Consider the following 14,816-nt stretch of genomic DNA (forward strand, 5'->3'; position numbering starts at 1 on the left):
AATCCACATGATCATGTCAATCAATGCAAGGCATTTGACAACATGCAGCACCCCTTCTTCATAAAAACACATATAAAACTAGGTATTGAAGGAAATTTCCTCCTCAACATGGTAAAGGGCATATATGAAATACCTGTAAAAGCGTCATACATAATGGTGAAAAAGCTTTCTTTCTATGATCAGGAACAATGAAAAAGCCAACAAACAAACCAGAGACTTAAATACAAGAATCAGGACTATCAACTTCCCAGAAGAAAATGTAGGGAAGCAATTCCAATACCTTATGTTAGACAATGCTTTCTTAGACTTTATTCACAGAGCACAAGCAAGAAAAGAAAAGTAAATAAATGGGACTTCATCAAAATTTAAAACTTTTCCAGGAAGCACTGTGGAAGACATATTGACTGTTCCTCACTAAGTCAAACAGAACTACAATATGAACTGGCAATCCCATGTCTAGGTATATACCTGTAAAAACTGAAAGCAAAGACTTGAATAGATATTTGCACACTGATTTTCATAGCAACATTATTCACAATGGCTAAAAGATGGAAGCAACCCAAGTGTCCATCAATTGATAAATGGAGAAACAAAATGTGGTACATAAGCAGAATGGAATATATTCTGCCATAAAACCGAAGTTCTGAAACATAGATGAATCTTGAAGACATCATGTTGAGTGAAATAAGCCAGACACAAAATAACAAATATGTAAAATAATTAGAATAATTCAGCTCAAAATCAGAATCAGGTTACCAGGGGATTGGGTGGGAATAGGGAAAAGGGTGTTAATATTTAAATTGCACAGAGTTTCTTTTTGAGATGATGGAAAAATTTGGTAATGGATGGTGGGGGTAGTGGCACAACATTGTGAACATAACTAACATCACTGATCTGTATATTTGAATGTGGTTAAAAGGTGAAATTTTTAGTTGTATATGTATTACTAGAACAAATATTTAAATATCCATGGGAATGTAGATCACAAGCAGTGAATCCTAAAGGAAACCAGGCACTATGATGAATAGTACAATTATAAAAATGTGCTTTCATCAATTTTAACACATATACCATAGGAATGGAAGGTGTTAATAATAGAGTGAGGTAGGGGAATCCTATGCATGTATTTTATGCATGTTTTTTTCTGTAGAACCAAAAATTCTCTAAATAAGACTATAAATAAATGGTAAAAGAAAGCACAAAAACAGAGAATTGCAAAATACAGTTTATGAAACATACTATGTTGAATTAAACATACCCTCAAATATGAACACATTAGCACACAAGGAAAAGTTCTAAAGTAGTTACTATAAATTAATTTTGTGTAGAGTGTAGTGTAGAATTAATTAGAGCAAATGTACACAATATCATCCTATAAATTTTTTACCTTGATACAGTTTTATAAAATTTTTAATGTATACAGTATATTAATAAAGATTCATAACACAAGGAACAACAATATATCAACCTACCCTGTTAAGAAATATCCTTTTATTATATCTTTGAAATTTCTTGGCTCCATTCCTTTAGATCTCCCATCCAATGGAGACTACTGTGCTGAATTTTGTGTTTTTAATTGCTTTTCTTTTCTTTAGATTTTTAACTTATTTGTCTCACTGTGCCTCATATAATGAAGGGAAGTATAACATCAACTATAAGAGGATAATGGAATCATTCAAAATAACCAATCAGTCCAAAAGAGGCCAAGAAAGAATAGAAAGGGAAACAGAGAACAGGAAGAAATTTTAAAACAACAACAAAAGTAGCCAACTCAAACACAAATATATAAAGAATAAACTTAAATGTAGAAGGACAAAACATTCCAGTCAAAGCAAACATGAGCAATCCAGATTTACAAACATCCAATGATATATTGTTTAACACAGCCACATCTAAAGAATAAGTCATTTTAAGTTAAAGAATGTAAAACAATGCCATTGAAGTATTAACTAAATGTAAGGTGGTGAGCATATATTAGTGTAATTTAGAACTGAAAAACTTCAGGCAAAAAATATTACTAGGACTAAAGGGGGTCACTTCATATTGTAAAATATTCACCAGGAAATTAAGTCATTTCTAGACTTTATGCACAAAATAACATAACATCAAATGATATAAAGAAAACTTTCAGAAATTCTCGGAGAAATGGACAAATCCACAAACACATTTTGAGTTTTTCAAAACCTATAACTCTGAGTAATTTATAGAACAGAAACAAAATGAGTGAAGATTTACAAGGTTGTATATATATAAACACTGCCCTCAACAAGTGCAGACTGCACATTATTTTCAAGCACATATAGAGCATTTATAAAATATGATATAATTAAATTAACAAGGTGAGTCTAAAACTTACAAGGAGACCCAAGGAACAAAGGATTTGAAGATCTCAAGAAGATGAGCAAATTGAGAAAATTTATCTGACCAGATATCAAGACTTCCTGGGAAGATGTAGTGATTTAATTAGACAATTAGTGCCATGGGGAAGGCATAACAGTGGTACATTGTAAAGAGATCACAATTAGATCCCACAAGTGGATATGTGATTAAAGTGGTAGCAGCTCTGCAGAACAGTTGTGAAATAATGTCATCTTAATACACAAAATTTGGTCAATTGAATAATTTTGAAGAAATAATGAAGAGTAATTGGACTCCCATCTCATGCATGTCACAAATAAAAATCAACTCCATGTGTATTATAAACCTAAATTTGAAAATCAAAACTAACAAAGTTTTACATATATATCCATGTGTGTGTTTACATGTGTGTGCATGTATGTGTGTATAATAAATTAGAATTTTCAGATTCAAGAACTAGGGAATGATTTTCTACACAAGAAACAATCAGTAGCAACCACAAAGCAAAAATAATAAATGTATTTAGATTAAAATTAAGAATTTATTTTCATCAAAGGTGGTACAAAGAAAATGCTGAAGGACAAAATATCAGGAATGGAAAGATATTTCCAATATATTCAACCTGAAAGATCCATTTCAAGAATATATAAAGCATGTTTGCAAATTAATAAAAACAGAAAAGCCAATGAAAAAGCAAAAGCCATTTAAAAAAAAATCACTTGTACCCACTATGGGCCAGACCTTGGCCAGGAATTGAATTATTGTCTGGTTGCCATAAGCCTCCACATGAAACAGGGAGCCCTGATGATGGTCCCAGTCTATGCATATCAATGTCAACTGATTCTGTGTCTTAACATTTCTTGAAATGTCTGGGCACTCCCCTTTCCCTTGTGCATAGCTGCAAGAGACAATGGACATATGTCTGCTGGGGAAGGACTGGAAGAATGTTATTACATGCTCCCTTCTGGGGATGTGGTCTCTCTCTCTCTACTTAGGGCCTCTAAGCATCTACCCCAAGAAGAAGTAGAAACAGCTAGTTCATGTCAGCCAGTCTCTGTCATCAGCTATATGGTTGCATGAATGGATTAGCCCTAGGGGCCCTAGTGACACCAATGGAAGCTCTGCATGGGCTCAGTAGTATGAATCCCCCTTTACCAAAGCTAATCTTGATAAAACTGCTATGGAACATTCCATCTGCCAGTAACTGAAACTAATGCAGAGACTCCAAAATAACACCATCCTTCAAAGGGAGCAAACATACATTTGATAGGAAATTGAAATCATTGGACCATTTTCACCATGGACATAGAAATCATTCATATTAATAGGAATATACAAATATTCTGGATGTGGATTCGCCTTTCTTGATCACAGGGCCACAGCTGACACATTATCTTATGGCCCACATAGTGTTTCACTCACTGACACATGATCCCACATAACATCACACTGGCCGTATTAGTTGCTTTATAGCAGAGGTACAGCAGTGGAGACATGACCATGGAACACCCAAATGCTCTCACGTACCACATCATCCAGAAACTGTGAACTGATATTGTGATGGAGTAAAGTTTTGAAGGAACAACTAAGGTCTCACTCTAAGATGATGCTCCATGTTTTAGTTTCCTAGGCTGCTCAAGCAAATACTGTAAAATAGGTCAGGTTAAAAAATGAGAATTTATTTGCTCACAGGTTGAGGCTGGGAAAAACTCCAAATCAAGGCAACACCAAGGCAATGCTTTCTTCCGAAACACAGTGGTGTTATTGGGTTGGCTGCTGGCGATCTCTGGTGCTTAGCTTGTCACATGGCAAGGCAATTGCAGCTCTCATGGTGTCCCCATTCTCTTTTGGTTTCCATTGATTTTCAGCTTCTTGCCTCCATGGCTTTTGTTTTCTGTATACTTGAATTTTGCTCTACTAATAAAATCTCCAGTAATTGGATTAAGACACATTCTGATTGACATGGGCCACACCTTATCTGATGGAACTGCAACAATAGGTCTTACAATGGGTTCACACATGAAGGAATGGACTGAATTTAAAAGTATGATTTCATGAGGGAACATACAGCTTGAAACTACCACATTCCTCCCCCTAGACCCACAAAATACATGTTCTTCCTAAATGCAAAATACATTTACTCCATCACAGTATCCTAAAAGCCTCCTTTAAGAAACAATGCTTAGTACAAAGTATCATCAAAATCAGTTATGGCCCTTGATGCACAAAAGTGTTCAATTTTGAGGAGATCCCATTTATCTATTTCTTTTTTCGTTGCTCACACTTTGGGTGTAAGGTCTAGGAAACCACCTCCTATCATAAGATATTTAGGATATTTCCCTACATTTTCTTCTAAATGTTTTGTGGTCTTACCTCCAATGTTTAGGTGTCTGGTCCATTTTGAGTTAATTTTTGTATAATATGTGACATAGGAGTCCTCTTTCATTCATTTGGATATGGATGTCTAGTTCTCCAAATACCATTTATTGAAGAACCTGCTCTCTCCCAGTTATGTTGGCTTGAACACCTTACCAAAGACCAATTGCCCACAGATGAGAGGGCCTATTACTGAACACTCAGTTAAATCCTAATGATCAGTATATTTTTATGACAGTATTGTGCTCCTTTGGATGTATTATGTCCCTGAAAATGCCATTATCTTTGATGCAGTCTTGTGTGGGCATGAAATGTATTGGTGTTGATTGGGTTGGAGATTTTAATTGCATGTTTCCATGGAGATATAAATTCAGCTGTGGGTGGTACCTTTCATTGGATGGTTTCCATGGAGGTGTGGCCCTGCCCATTGAGCATGGGCCTTGATTAGTTCACTGTAACCCTATATAAGTTCAGACAGAAGGAGAAAGCTTGCTACAGCCAAGAGGGACACTTTGAAGAAGGTACGGGAGCTGAGAGAGGAACTGCAGTTTACAGAGATATTTTGGAGATGGCCTTTGAAAGCAGACTTTTGCTCTGGAGACGCCAGGAGAGGACAAATGCCCTGAGAGCAACTGAGAGTGACATTTTGGAGAGAAGCTGAAGCCTGAAGAGGAATGTCCTGGCAGAAAGCCATTTTGAAAGCAGAACTCTAGAGCAGATGCCAGCCACATGCCTTCCCAGCTAACAAAGGTTTTCCACAACCACTGACCATCCACCAGTAAAGGTACTGACTGCTGATGTGTTACCTTGGGCACTTTATGGCCTTAAGACTGTAACTGTGTAAACAAATAAACCCCCTTTTATAAAAGCCAATCCATTTCTGGAGTTTTGCATTCTGGCAGCATTTGCAAACTAGAACAAGTATCATGCTGTTTTGACCACTGTAGCTTTGTAATATTCTTTGAAGTCAAGTAGTGTGAGACCTCCCACTTTGGTAATAATATCTCAGCCTGGTGTCAGCAACACTTTTCCAAAATAAATTTGGTTATTGTTTTTTTTTCTATTACTGTAAAGTCAGTTGTTGGGATTTCAATTGGTGTTGAATCTATAAATCCATTTAGGTAGAATTGACATCTTAAGTATATTCAGTCTTTCAATCCATGAATATGGTATGTCTTTCCATTTATTTAGGTCCTCTGTGATTTCTTTTAGCCATTTCTTGTAGTTTTCTGTGTAAAGTTTTTTGGTGGCCTTGGTTAAGTTTATTCCAAAATATTTGCTTCTTTTGGCTACCTTTGTGAATGGAATTTTTTTTTCTTGATTTCCTCCTCATGTTGTTCATTACTAGTGTATAGGAACACTACTGATATTTGCATGTTCATCTTATACCCTGTCATTTTGCTGTATTCTAGTAGCTTTGCTGTAGATTTTTCTGGATTTTCTACACATAGGATCATACCATCTGAAAATGGTGAATGTTTTACTTTTTCCTCTCTAATTTGGATGCCTTTTATTAATTTTTCTTGCCTAACTGCTCTAGCTAGAACTTCCAGCCCAATGTTGAATAGCAATTGTGACAATGGCCATCCTTGTCTGGTTCCTGATTTTAGGGGGAAAGATTTCATTCAGTCTTTCCCCACTGAATATGATGTTAGCTTTGAAGTTTTCATATATTGCCTTTATAATATTGAGTAAGGTCCCTTCTATTCCTATACTTTTGTGTTTTTTCATCAAGAAAGGGTATTGAATTTTGTCAAATGCCTTTTCTGCATCAACTGAGATGATCATGTGTTTTTTCTGCTTTGATTTATTGATATGGTGTATTACATTAGTTGAGTTTTCTTGTGTTGAACCAGCCTTGCATAACTAGAATAAATCCCACTTGGTCATGGTGTATTTTTTTAATGAACTAATGGCTTTTATTTGTGAGTATTTTGTTGAATTTTGCACCTATATTCATTAAAGAGATTGGTTTAAAATTTTAATTTCTTTTAGTATCTATGTCTGGCTTTCATATTAGGGTGATGTTGGTTTCATAGAGTGATTTAGGTAGCTTCCCTCCTCTTCAATATTTTTTGAAGAGTTTGAGACTGGCTTCATAGAATGAGTTAAGTAGCTTCCCTCATCTTCAATATTTTTTGAAGACTCAGCAGAATCCAGGGTTCCAATGTCCCTACTGTTATTAGTATCAACCCATATGTCCCCATCCCAAGTTTCAGGATCCCATTCTTTTCCAATTATTGCCTTTACTGTAACAGCAGATGATACCCTGTGAGGTTGAGATTTTAGTTTATGTTGGAAATCTACTAATTACATAATGAGACTCTGGGTCTGATTTTCAGAGGTCTCAAGTTTGCACCCACAGGAAATACGATTTTCTTTCAGGGCACACTTAGGAACGTTTACATCTGTCACATGGTTTTTAAGTTTCACTGTCACCCATAGCCTGGCCTTATACAGGAGTATGATTTTGAGCATCAAATGGTGATATTTTGCATATCTTCATTGCCAACTCTCATGGCATGGGCTGTCAGTGCCATACTGATTATTGGAAATGGAATCATTAGTTCCTTTGAATGTAATCAGAGTAGAAAACCAGTTGTAAAAGCCCATTTTAAGATTCTGTTTCTCAAGAACCACTCCTGGTGCCAAGATGTATTAGTTAGTGTTCTCCATGGAAACAGAACCAACAGGAGATAATCTCTGAATATGAGATTTTATGAAATTATGTCAAGCAACTATGGGAATCCATGAGTCTAAATTCCAAAGTGGAGGATGCATAAGCCCAAATTCTGTAGGTCAGGCAGAGAGCTGGCAACTCTGATGAAGATCTTTCATGAATTCCCAGGAAAGGCTGGCAGGCCAAAGAAGAAATGAAAGTTCTCTTTCTTCTCCCTTAAAAGTCTTCAACTGATTGGCTTAAATCCAGCAGAATGAATTATCTCATTATGGAAGACATGCCCTTCCTTGGTGTATACAGCCACAGATGCAATCAATTGACTTATGATTTAATAAATGTTTTCTAGTTTATTTATTAGCCACAAATGTCCTTATAGGAATGGTTAGGACAGTGCTTGCTTGATCAGACAACTGGGCACCATCACCTGGCCAAGTTGACACATGAAACTAACCATCAAAATACACACACACAGACACACAAACACACACACACATATGTATATGAGTATACATATATTCTCCTTCCCACTCCTCTCATGTATCCCCATGGCCTTTCCTTGTTGCTGTCATCATATTCAGACACTGAGTCCATTATTGCATTTTTTACTAATCTCACAGCATTTCCTCATCTTATACTTTTATACTGCCTTAATTCTGAAAAAGGGTTGCTGACACCAGGCTGAGTTATTATTACCAAAAATTTACAGAAATTTAGGCCAAGAACAAAAATATATTTCTACTTGACAAGTAACCAAAAAGTGGAGATGAGATATGAGTGGTCTCACTTCCAAAGGCAATGCCCACCCACAAAGTCTGAAACAGCCATTTTATTCTTGGTCTTGGGCTGTTTCCAGGTAGCACTTGCCAGCATTCCTTTCTTCTACGGGACTCACTGGAATAAATCTGACTTGCCAAGCATTTAGGTCCCAAATGTCTTAGGCCCAGATAAAACAAACCATTTCACCATTTCTGCTTAACCTCTGAAACAAGAACCGAGTTTTAATTTCTGCTTCAGGACTTGGGTGCAGTAGTAGAGTGAGGCAAGTTAGCAAACAAAGGTATAAAATTAAAGAGGCACTCACTCTCTGGACCATGCAAGTGTAGGATGCCTGCTCTTGCCCTTCCTTGGATTGATCATTGACAATGGGAAGGAGGTGGCTTTTCCCCAGTTGCTCCTCCAGATTCACTCTGCATCCTCCTCTACCTTACTCTGAACCCTGGGAGACCAAAATAGCTACCACTCAATGAGCAACCTGACTGTTTTTCCAGGTGAAAGGCTCTGACAGAGCAGAATATGGGAGAAGCCTGAAGGCAAGGTGTTCATTTCTGTGGCTCCATCTTGCTTTGTCCACATGGGGTGACTGAGAGGTTCACACTGTAGCATTTGGGAACTTTTCCTTCCCCTTGACCATTCAGACTTAGACGTAATAATTGCTCTTCACTGTCACTATATCCACTCCTGCCCAAGCCATTTACATAGTCCTTTATTTGAATTCTCCTCAATTTTACCATTTGAATTTGCTATCTATTTAATTCCAGGAACTTGCATGATTCAAGAAGCACTAATTCCCTTGATGAGATACCTCACTTCCTTTCCAGAAGAGTAGTTTTTACCACATGATAAATGAAATAATCACAATTCTCTATTCTGTCTTAAAAAAAATGTAGAAAATACTGTATTAGTTAAGATTAAGTGCAGCTACAATTGACAGAAAAATCACTGTTCCAGTTTGCTAATGCTGCCATTATGCAAAACACCAGAAATAGATTGGCTTTCATAAAGGGGGTTTATCTGGTTACAAAGTTACAGTCTTAAGGCCTTAAAGTGCCCAAGGTAAGGTATCAACAATAGGGTATCTTCACTGGAGAAATGCCGTTGGCATCCAGAAAACCTCTGTTAGCTGGGAAGGCATGTGGATGGTGTCTGCTTTCTCCCAGGTTGTGTTTCAAAATGGCATTCTCCAAAATTTCAGTGTAAGCTTTTAATGGCCATCTTCAAAATATCTCTGTGAGTTGCAGCTTCTCTTCAAAATGTCATTCTTAGTTGCTCTGAGGACCCTCTGTTTGTGAGCTCTTTTCCTAGGACTCCAGTGAACTAATCAAGACCCACCCTGAATGCGGGGCTGCATTTCCATGGAAACATTCAGTCAAGAGGTCACACCCTAATCAAAGGTGTCACTCACACATAGGTGGGTCACATTTCCATGGAAATGCTCAATCAGAAGTTTCCAACCTAATCATCATTAATACATCTTCCCCCACAAGACCGTATCCAAGAACATGGCATTTTGGGGGACATAATACATCCAGACCAGCAAAGTAACAAATAAAAAAGGAAAAGATTATATTTTTAAACCACACACATAGACAATTGAGGACTGATAAGGCAGTGCCATGTTCATTAGTAACTCAAGCTCCTCTCTCTTGTTTTTAAGCCATCCTTAAACTTGTGGTTCCTAGGTTCTAATTTTTGTTCCCCTGCCCAATGAGTGACAAAAACTCCTTATTTTGTCAGTATTTCAGCTGAAGCCTGTGAGTAAACAAAGGCTTCAAGGGCAAGGAAAGCCCTGCTCTCAAGCAGACTCCCTTCTTTGTGGGGTCATGTCCCCATTGCTAGGCTGTCTTCCTAGTCATTCAATGGCTTCAAACAGATTTTCAGAGCTTTTCATATAATACATTTCCTACTTGATCTGCATGATGGCTCACTACATTCTAGATAACCTGCCAAAGACTAAATACTCAAAATTTTAAAAATGAAAATTTTTATCATTTTAAGGAAAGGGCTTCATGACACCCTGAATCCCAGATTGGTTGCTAAGTGTGACAATTCAGTGACACTATGGATTACCAATTGTGATGAGAAAGTGGTAGCATTTGGGGTATATATGAGCATTTTTGAAAATGCATGTGCAGCAATTATATTTTACTGCAAAACAAACCATGCAAATTTAGTGGCTTAAAACAACAATTTATTTAGCTGATGATTCTGTCAGCCATTTCACTAGGATCAGCTGGGCTTTTCTGCTGGTCTCAGCCAGAGCCACTCATGGTTCTGTTGCAGGTCAGCAAGACAGCTCTGTTTCTTGGGCTGGCTGCCTCTTGGCTGGGGTAATGGGGGTGGTGACTGGGTCACATGCTTGTCAACATCCATTAAGCAATCCTGGGCTTTTTCACATGGCAGTTTAGGGAACCAGGAGCAACAAGCAGAAAAGACCCAATGCACAAGTACTTTTCAAGCCTCTGCTTGTGTCACGTCTGCTAACACCCCTTTTAGCCAAAGCAAGTCACATGGCTAATCTCAGAGTGAGTGTGGGAGGGAACCACCCAACATGTGGATATATAGAGGCACAAATGAATTGGAGCCATTATTGGAGTGATCTCTCACAGGATGGCTTGGAAAAAGGTGTGCATGTATAAATAAAGTGATGTACTTTAATGAACACTGATGGCTGCCAACTTCTCATTTATTCTGCCCTTTCTTCCTTTTGAGAAGCACTCACTCAAAGGCTCTCAGGGATTTAGATTCTTTGATCCTTAACTAAATACAAGGGAAATATCTGGGTTGGTACACTGAATGTCAAAGCCAAATTTGATGGTATGACCCAAGCAACTCATTTTAATTTTCTTGGCTCCCAATATTACATTCAACCCAGTCCAGTTTGTTACTTACTCCACCTACTTGGAATGCCCTTCTTCTTCCTAAAATTAATCTACAAAACCAGCTTAAATTTCTCCTCTTGAAAGAACTGGCAATTGACCTCTTGCTAATTCTCCTGACTTCTCAGTCTTCTCAACCCCTTCAGCTTATAGAATTGTTTCAATCTCCCTGCACTGAACTACCATTAAAATGAGGATACAATATTTATTTATATATGATGTGGCTCCTAACTAAATGGGGATAAGAAAACTTTCTTATTCTTCTTTTAATCTTTGCCACATGCCTTGATGCACTTATCTAGAAAAACCTTAATGATGGCCAGCATTTTGCACCCTAATATTTATTATATGTCCATATCTTTGTTTAATTTCTGAGATCAAGTTAATGCTTACTTCTTATCTCACAGACTGACCTTAGTTGGAGTATGTAAGCTAAGAGTGGAATCTAGAACATATCAGTAGTCTAAATATTTTCCATGTGAAGTTCTGTACAACTGTGTTTTAATTTTCCTCATTTTTTTCTTCTAAAATAATACCTTATGAGAATTCCCATCAATACTTCTAGATGGTAGTTCTCAGTGGAAGCCCATGTAGTCAGTTCTTGGGAAGCAGCTCCCAGGGACAACACTCATCTACAGCAGCTCCTGGTAGATTAACTTACCTCATCTACCACCAGCTACTACTCATAACCTCCCTCAGCTCACCTGAAACCTTCAGACCCAGATCTGTGCAGTATTATGAAAATATCCACCACTAACATCAAGCTGAAGTCTCCCTCATATTGAGCCTTAAGGACCCTCTAGAAACAGACTTTTCATAAATTCTAACACCTTTCTTAAGACCAATGCTATACAATATATACCTAGTCCTGGATGGAGACTACATAACCTTTATTCATGTTGCCCTATATCCTTGGTATAGGCAGAACCCTCATATTCTCTCCCATAGAGTCCACATCCTCCTTCTTTCATTCCCAGCCATGTGCAAACTAATGAAAATATTGCAAGTGCCTCTAGTACCTCTTCACTTACTATTCTTATTTAAACAGAATAATCCATGTGACTTGTCAAAATGGAGGCCCCAGACAACTTTAGGAATTCAGATATTCCCAAAGATAAGTAAATATAGTGACCCCTGTTTTATATTAGCTTGGAGTAGTTTTGGAAATCTGGCAAATCAAATCACTTTGTAAGACATCATCTTCTCCTTTTTAAAAGAAAGCTACAATCACATGTTTTGTTTTACTTTCAGATTACAGATATGGGTAACTTGCCAGAGTTGAGAATCCCAACTATCCCACTAACTATATATCTTTCCCAGGAAAATTTGAGCATTAAAGGAACATTCACTGTATTAAATTTATCATATTACCCCATATACCCACAAATCTTCAGGACCCAGAACTTGGAATAAAGACAAGAAGAAAAAATTATACCATCTTTCCATACTAGTTCTTACTCCCTTCATCACTGGGTATACATTAAATCTACACTGTGACCCTATTGCAATGAAATATTACCTATGAAAATCTATCTCCTCACACAAACCTTTCACAGAAAGTTGAAATATTATAAATAATCTGATAGTGTGACACCGTCAGCAATGTCTACTAAGCTTAAACATTCTGGTTTTAATAGAGAAAGAAATAGAGGTCAAAGTACCAAAATATCAGTTATTACCGTTGGATGGGTCATGGACTTTGATTATGAACTCCCATCATAATTCCCACTGAACTATGGATGTCAGGATTCAATTATCAAATTCAGAAGCCAATGATACTGATGGCTTCCTACCTCATGATTTAAATCATATTCCCCTCATAGGCTATGGCTGATGGAGATGAACAGATGACCAAAAACAAACTAGATGATTAGCACTGAGAGAATCTTAGGCAAAACTTAGCTATTGAAGACTGGTCTTTACAGGAAGCACAACCAGCTAATTGCATGGCTTTTTTTCTGTCCAGTGGTACATCCCCTCCCTCTGGTCATTCTCATCTGGTCACAAACAAAGAACAGTCAATGGTCACCCCCATGTCTGGAATATTAAGTAAGAAGGTTTAGGTGAGAAGGTTTCTGGACTCCTGGGGGACTCTGGAACAACCAATACTTAGGTAAAGAGTCCTTGGATTCAAAGGACTCTTTTCTCAGAAGCAAAATGATTCTAGACCTTGTGTTTCAGAAATAATTAGGGTTAGAGTGTGGTCACTCCATAAGCTGGATAAACCTAATGAGGTGCCAAGACTTAAATATAAGATGATTCTGTGGCATTACTTCAGCTTCTGATCCATGATGAAATATTATCTGGTGTATATGAAGCAAATTATGTCCTTATATATGTGCAGTATGAACTTTATTAATTTCCATTTGTGTCATATTATTGTCGGTTAAGGTGATTGATTCTGACCAGCCAAATCTATCACTTATCTCACAGTCTGTGACTTCAGCAGTGCCTTCTCTTCTTTTGCAAACTCTTCAAGGCATCTATAATCTCTCTGTTTCTAAGGCTGTAAATCACTGGATTCATCAAGGGAATGACCACAGTGTAAAAGACTGATGCAAATCTGTCAGTGCTGGAGGAACCACCAGAGCTGGAACTCAAATAGACAAAGATACCTGATGTATAGAAGAGGGAAACAGCTGTCACATGAGAAGCACAGGTGTTGAAAGCCTTGGACCTGCCTTTAGCTGAAGTGATCTTCATGACAGAGATGATAATATAACCATAGGATATCATGATAATTAGGACATTTGTTATTCCAAATATCATTGTTGATACAGCAATCATGACTTGTACAAAGAAAGTGTCAGTGCAGGACAAGATTAGCAATTGAGGCATGTCACAGAGGAAATGGCTGATAACATTTGGCCCACAGAAGTGGAGCTGAAGCAAGGCACCTAACAGGGAAAAAGAAGCAGAGAGCCCAGCCATGTAGGCTCCCACTGCCATCCAACCACAGAGGCTGGGAGACATGATGGATGAATAGAGCAGTGGCTTACAAATGGCAGCATATCGGTCATAAGCCATGGCTGTCAGGAGACAAGACTCACTCAGTCCTGTGCCTGCAAAGAAGAACAGCTGAACCATGCAGCCCACAAAGGTGATTGTTTGCTGCTTCTGGAAGAAGTTGGAGAGCATATTTGGGGCTGTGGCAGTAACATAGCAGATATCTGTAAAGGACAGGTTGCTGAGGAAGAAGTACATGGGTGTGTGCAGGTGGGAATCCATCCTTATTAAGATGATGAGGCACAGGTTCCAGGTCACAGTCATAATGTAGATCAGCAGGAATATAACAAAGAGCACTGGTAAGATCCTGGGAAAATCTGAGAATCCCAAGAGGATGAAGTGGGTGATCTCTGTAATATTTCCTCCTGTAATCATTGCCTCAGTGCTTCTAAAATCAGAAAGAAGATGAGGGACTATATATTTACATATAATTATTATTTACAGTCTTTTCCTTCAATGATCTTCTGAAAATAAATACTCTGATAATCTTCTGGTGAAAAGAACCCACATTTTGACCTCAAAGTTGTCAAGAAGTAGCTTCTCTGTGCTTTAAGTTCCAAATTACTTTATGTGGTCTTATGAGAATTAATAGCATTACGTAAAAAGTTAAGTGGGAGCTAAGAAAACTGTACTATTAGAAATGCTGTTATTATACATGTTAGATATCATAATTAAAATAAAAGTCTCTTAAAAACCTCTTTGAATTCATTATATTTGCATTTTTTATAATAATAAAAAAC

The 14,816-nt window shown here is 37.5% G+C and overlaps 1 protein-coding gene across 1 annotated transcript; it reads right to left on the reverse strand.

The window, feature by feature from the left end:
* Positions 1 to 13,512: 13,512 nt before the first annotated feature.
* LOC119538015 (olfactory receptor 5AN1-like) lies at positions 13,513 to 14,451 on the reverse strand. The gene has a single exon (XM_037840705.1). The coding sequence runs from the start codon at positions 14,449 to 14,451 to the stop codon at positions 13,513 to 13,515; it is 939 nt and encodes a 312-aa protein (XP_037696633.1).
* Positions 14,452 to 14,816: the final 365 nt, after the last annotated feature.

This window comes from Choloepus didactylus, chromosome 6 (assembly GCF_015220235.1).
Source record: "Choloepus didactylus isolate mChoDid1 chromosome 6, mChoDid1.pri, whole genome shotgun sequence".
NCBI lineage: Eukaryota > Metazoa > Chordata > Mammalia > Pilosa > Megalonychidae > Choloepus > Choloepus didactylus.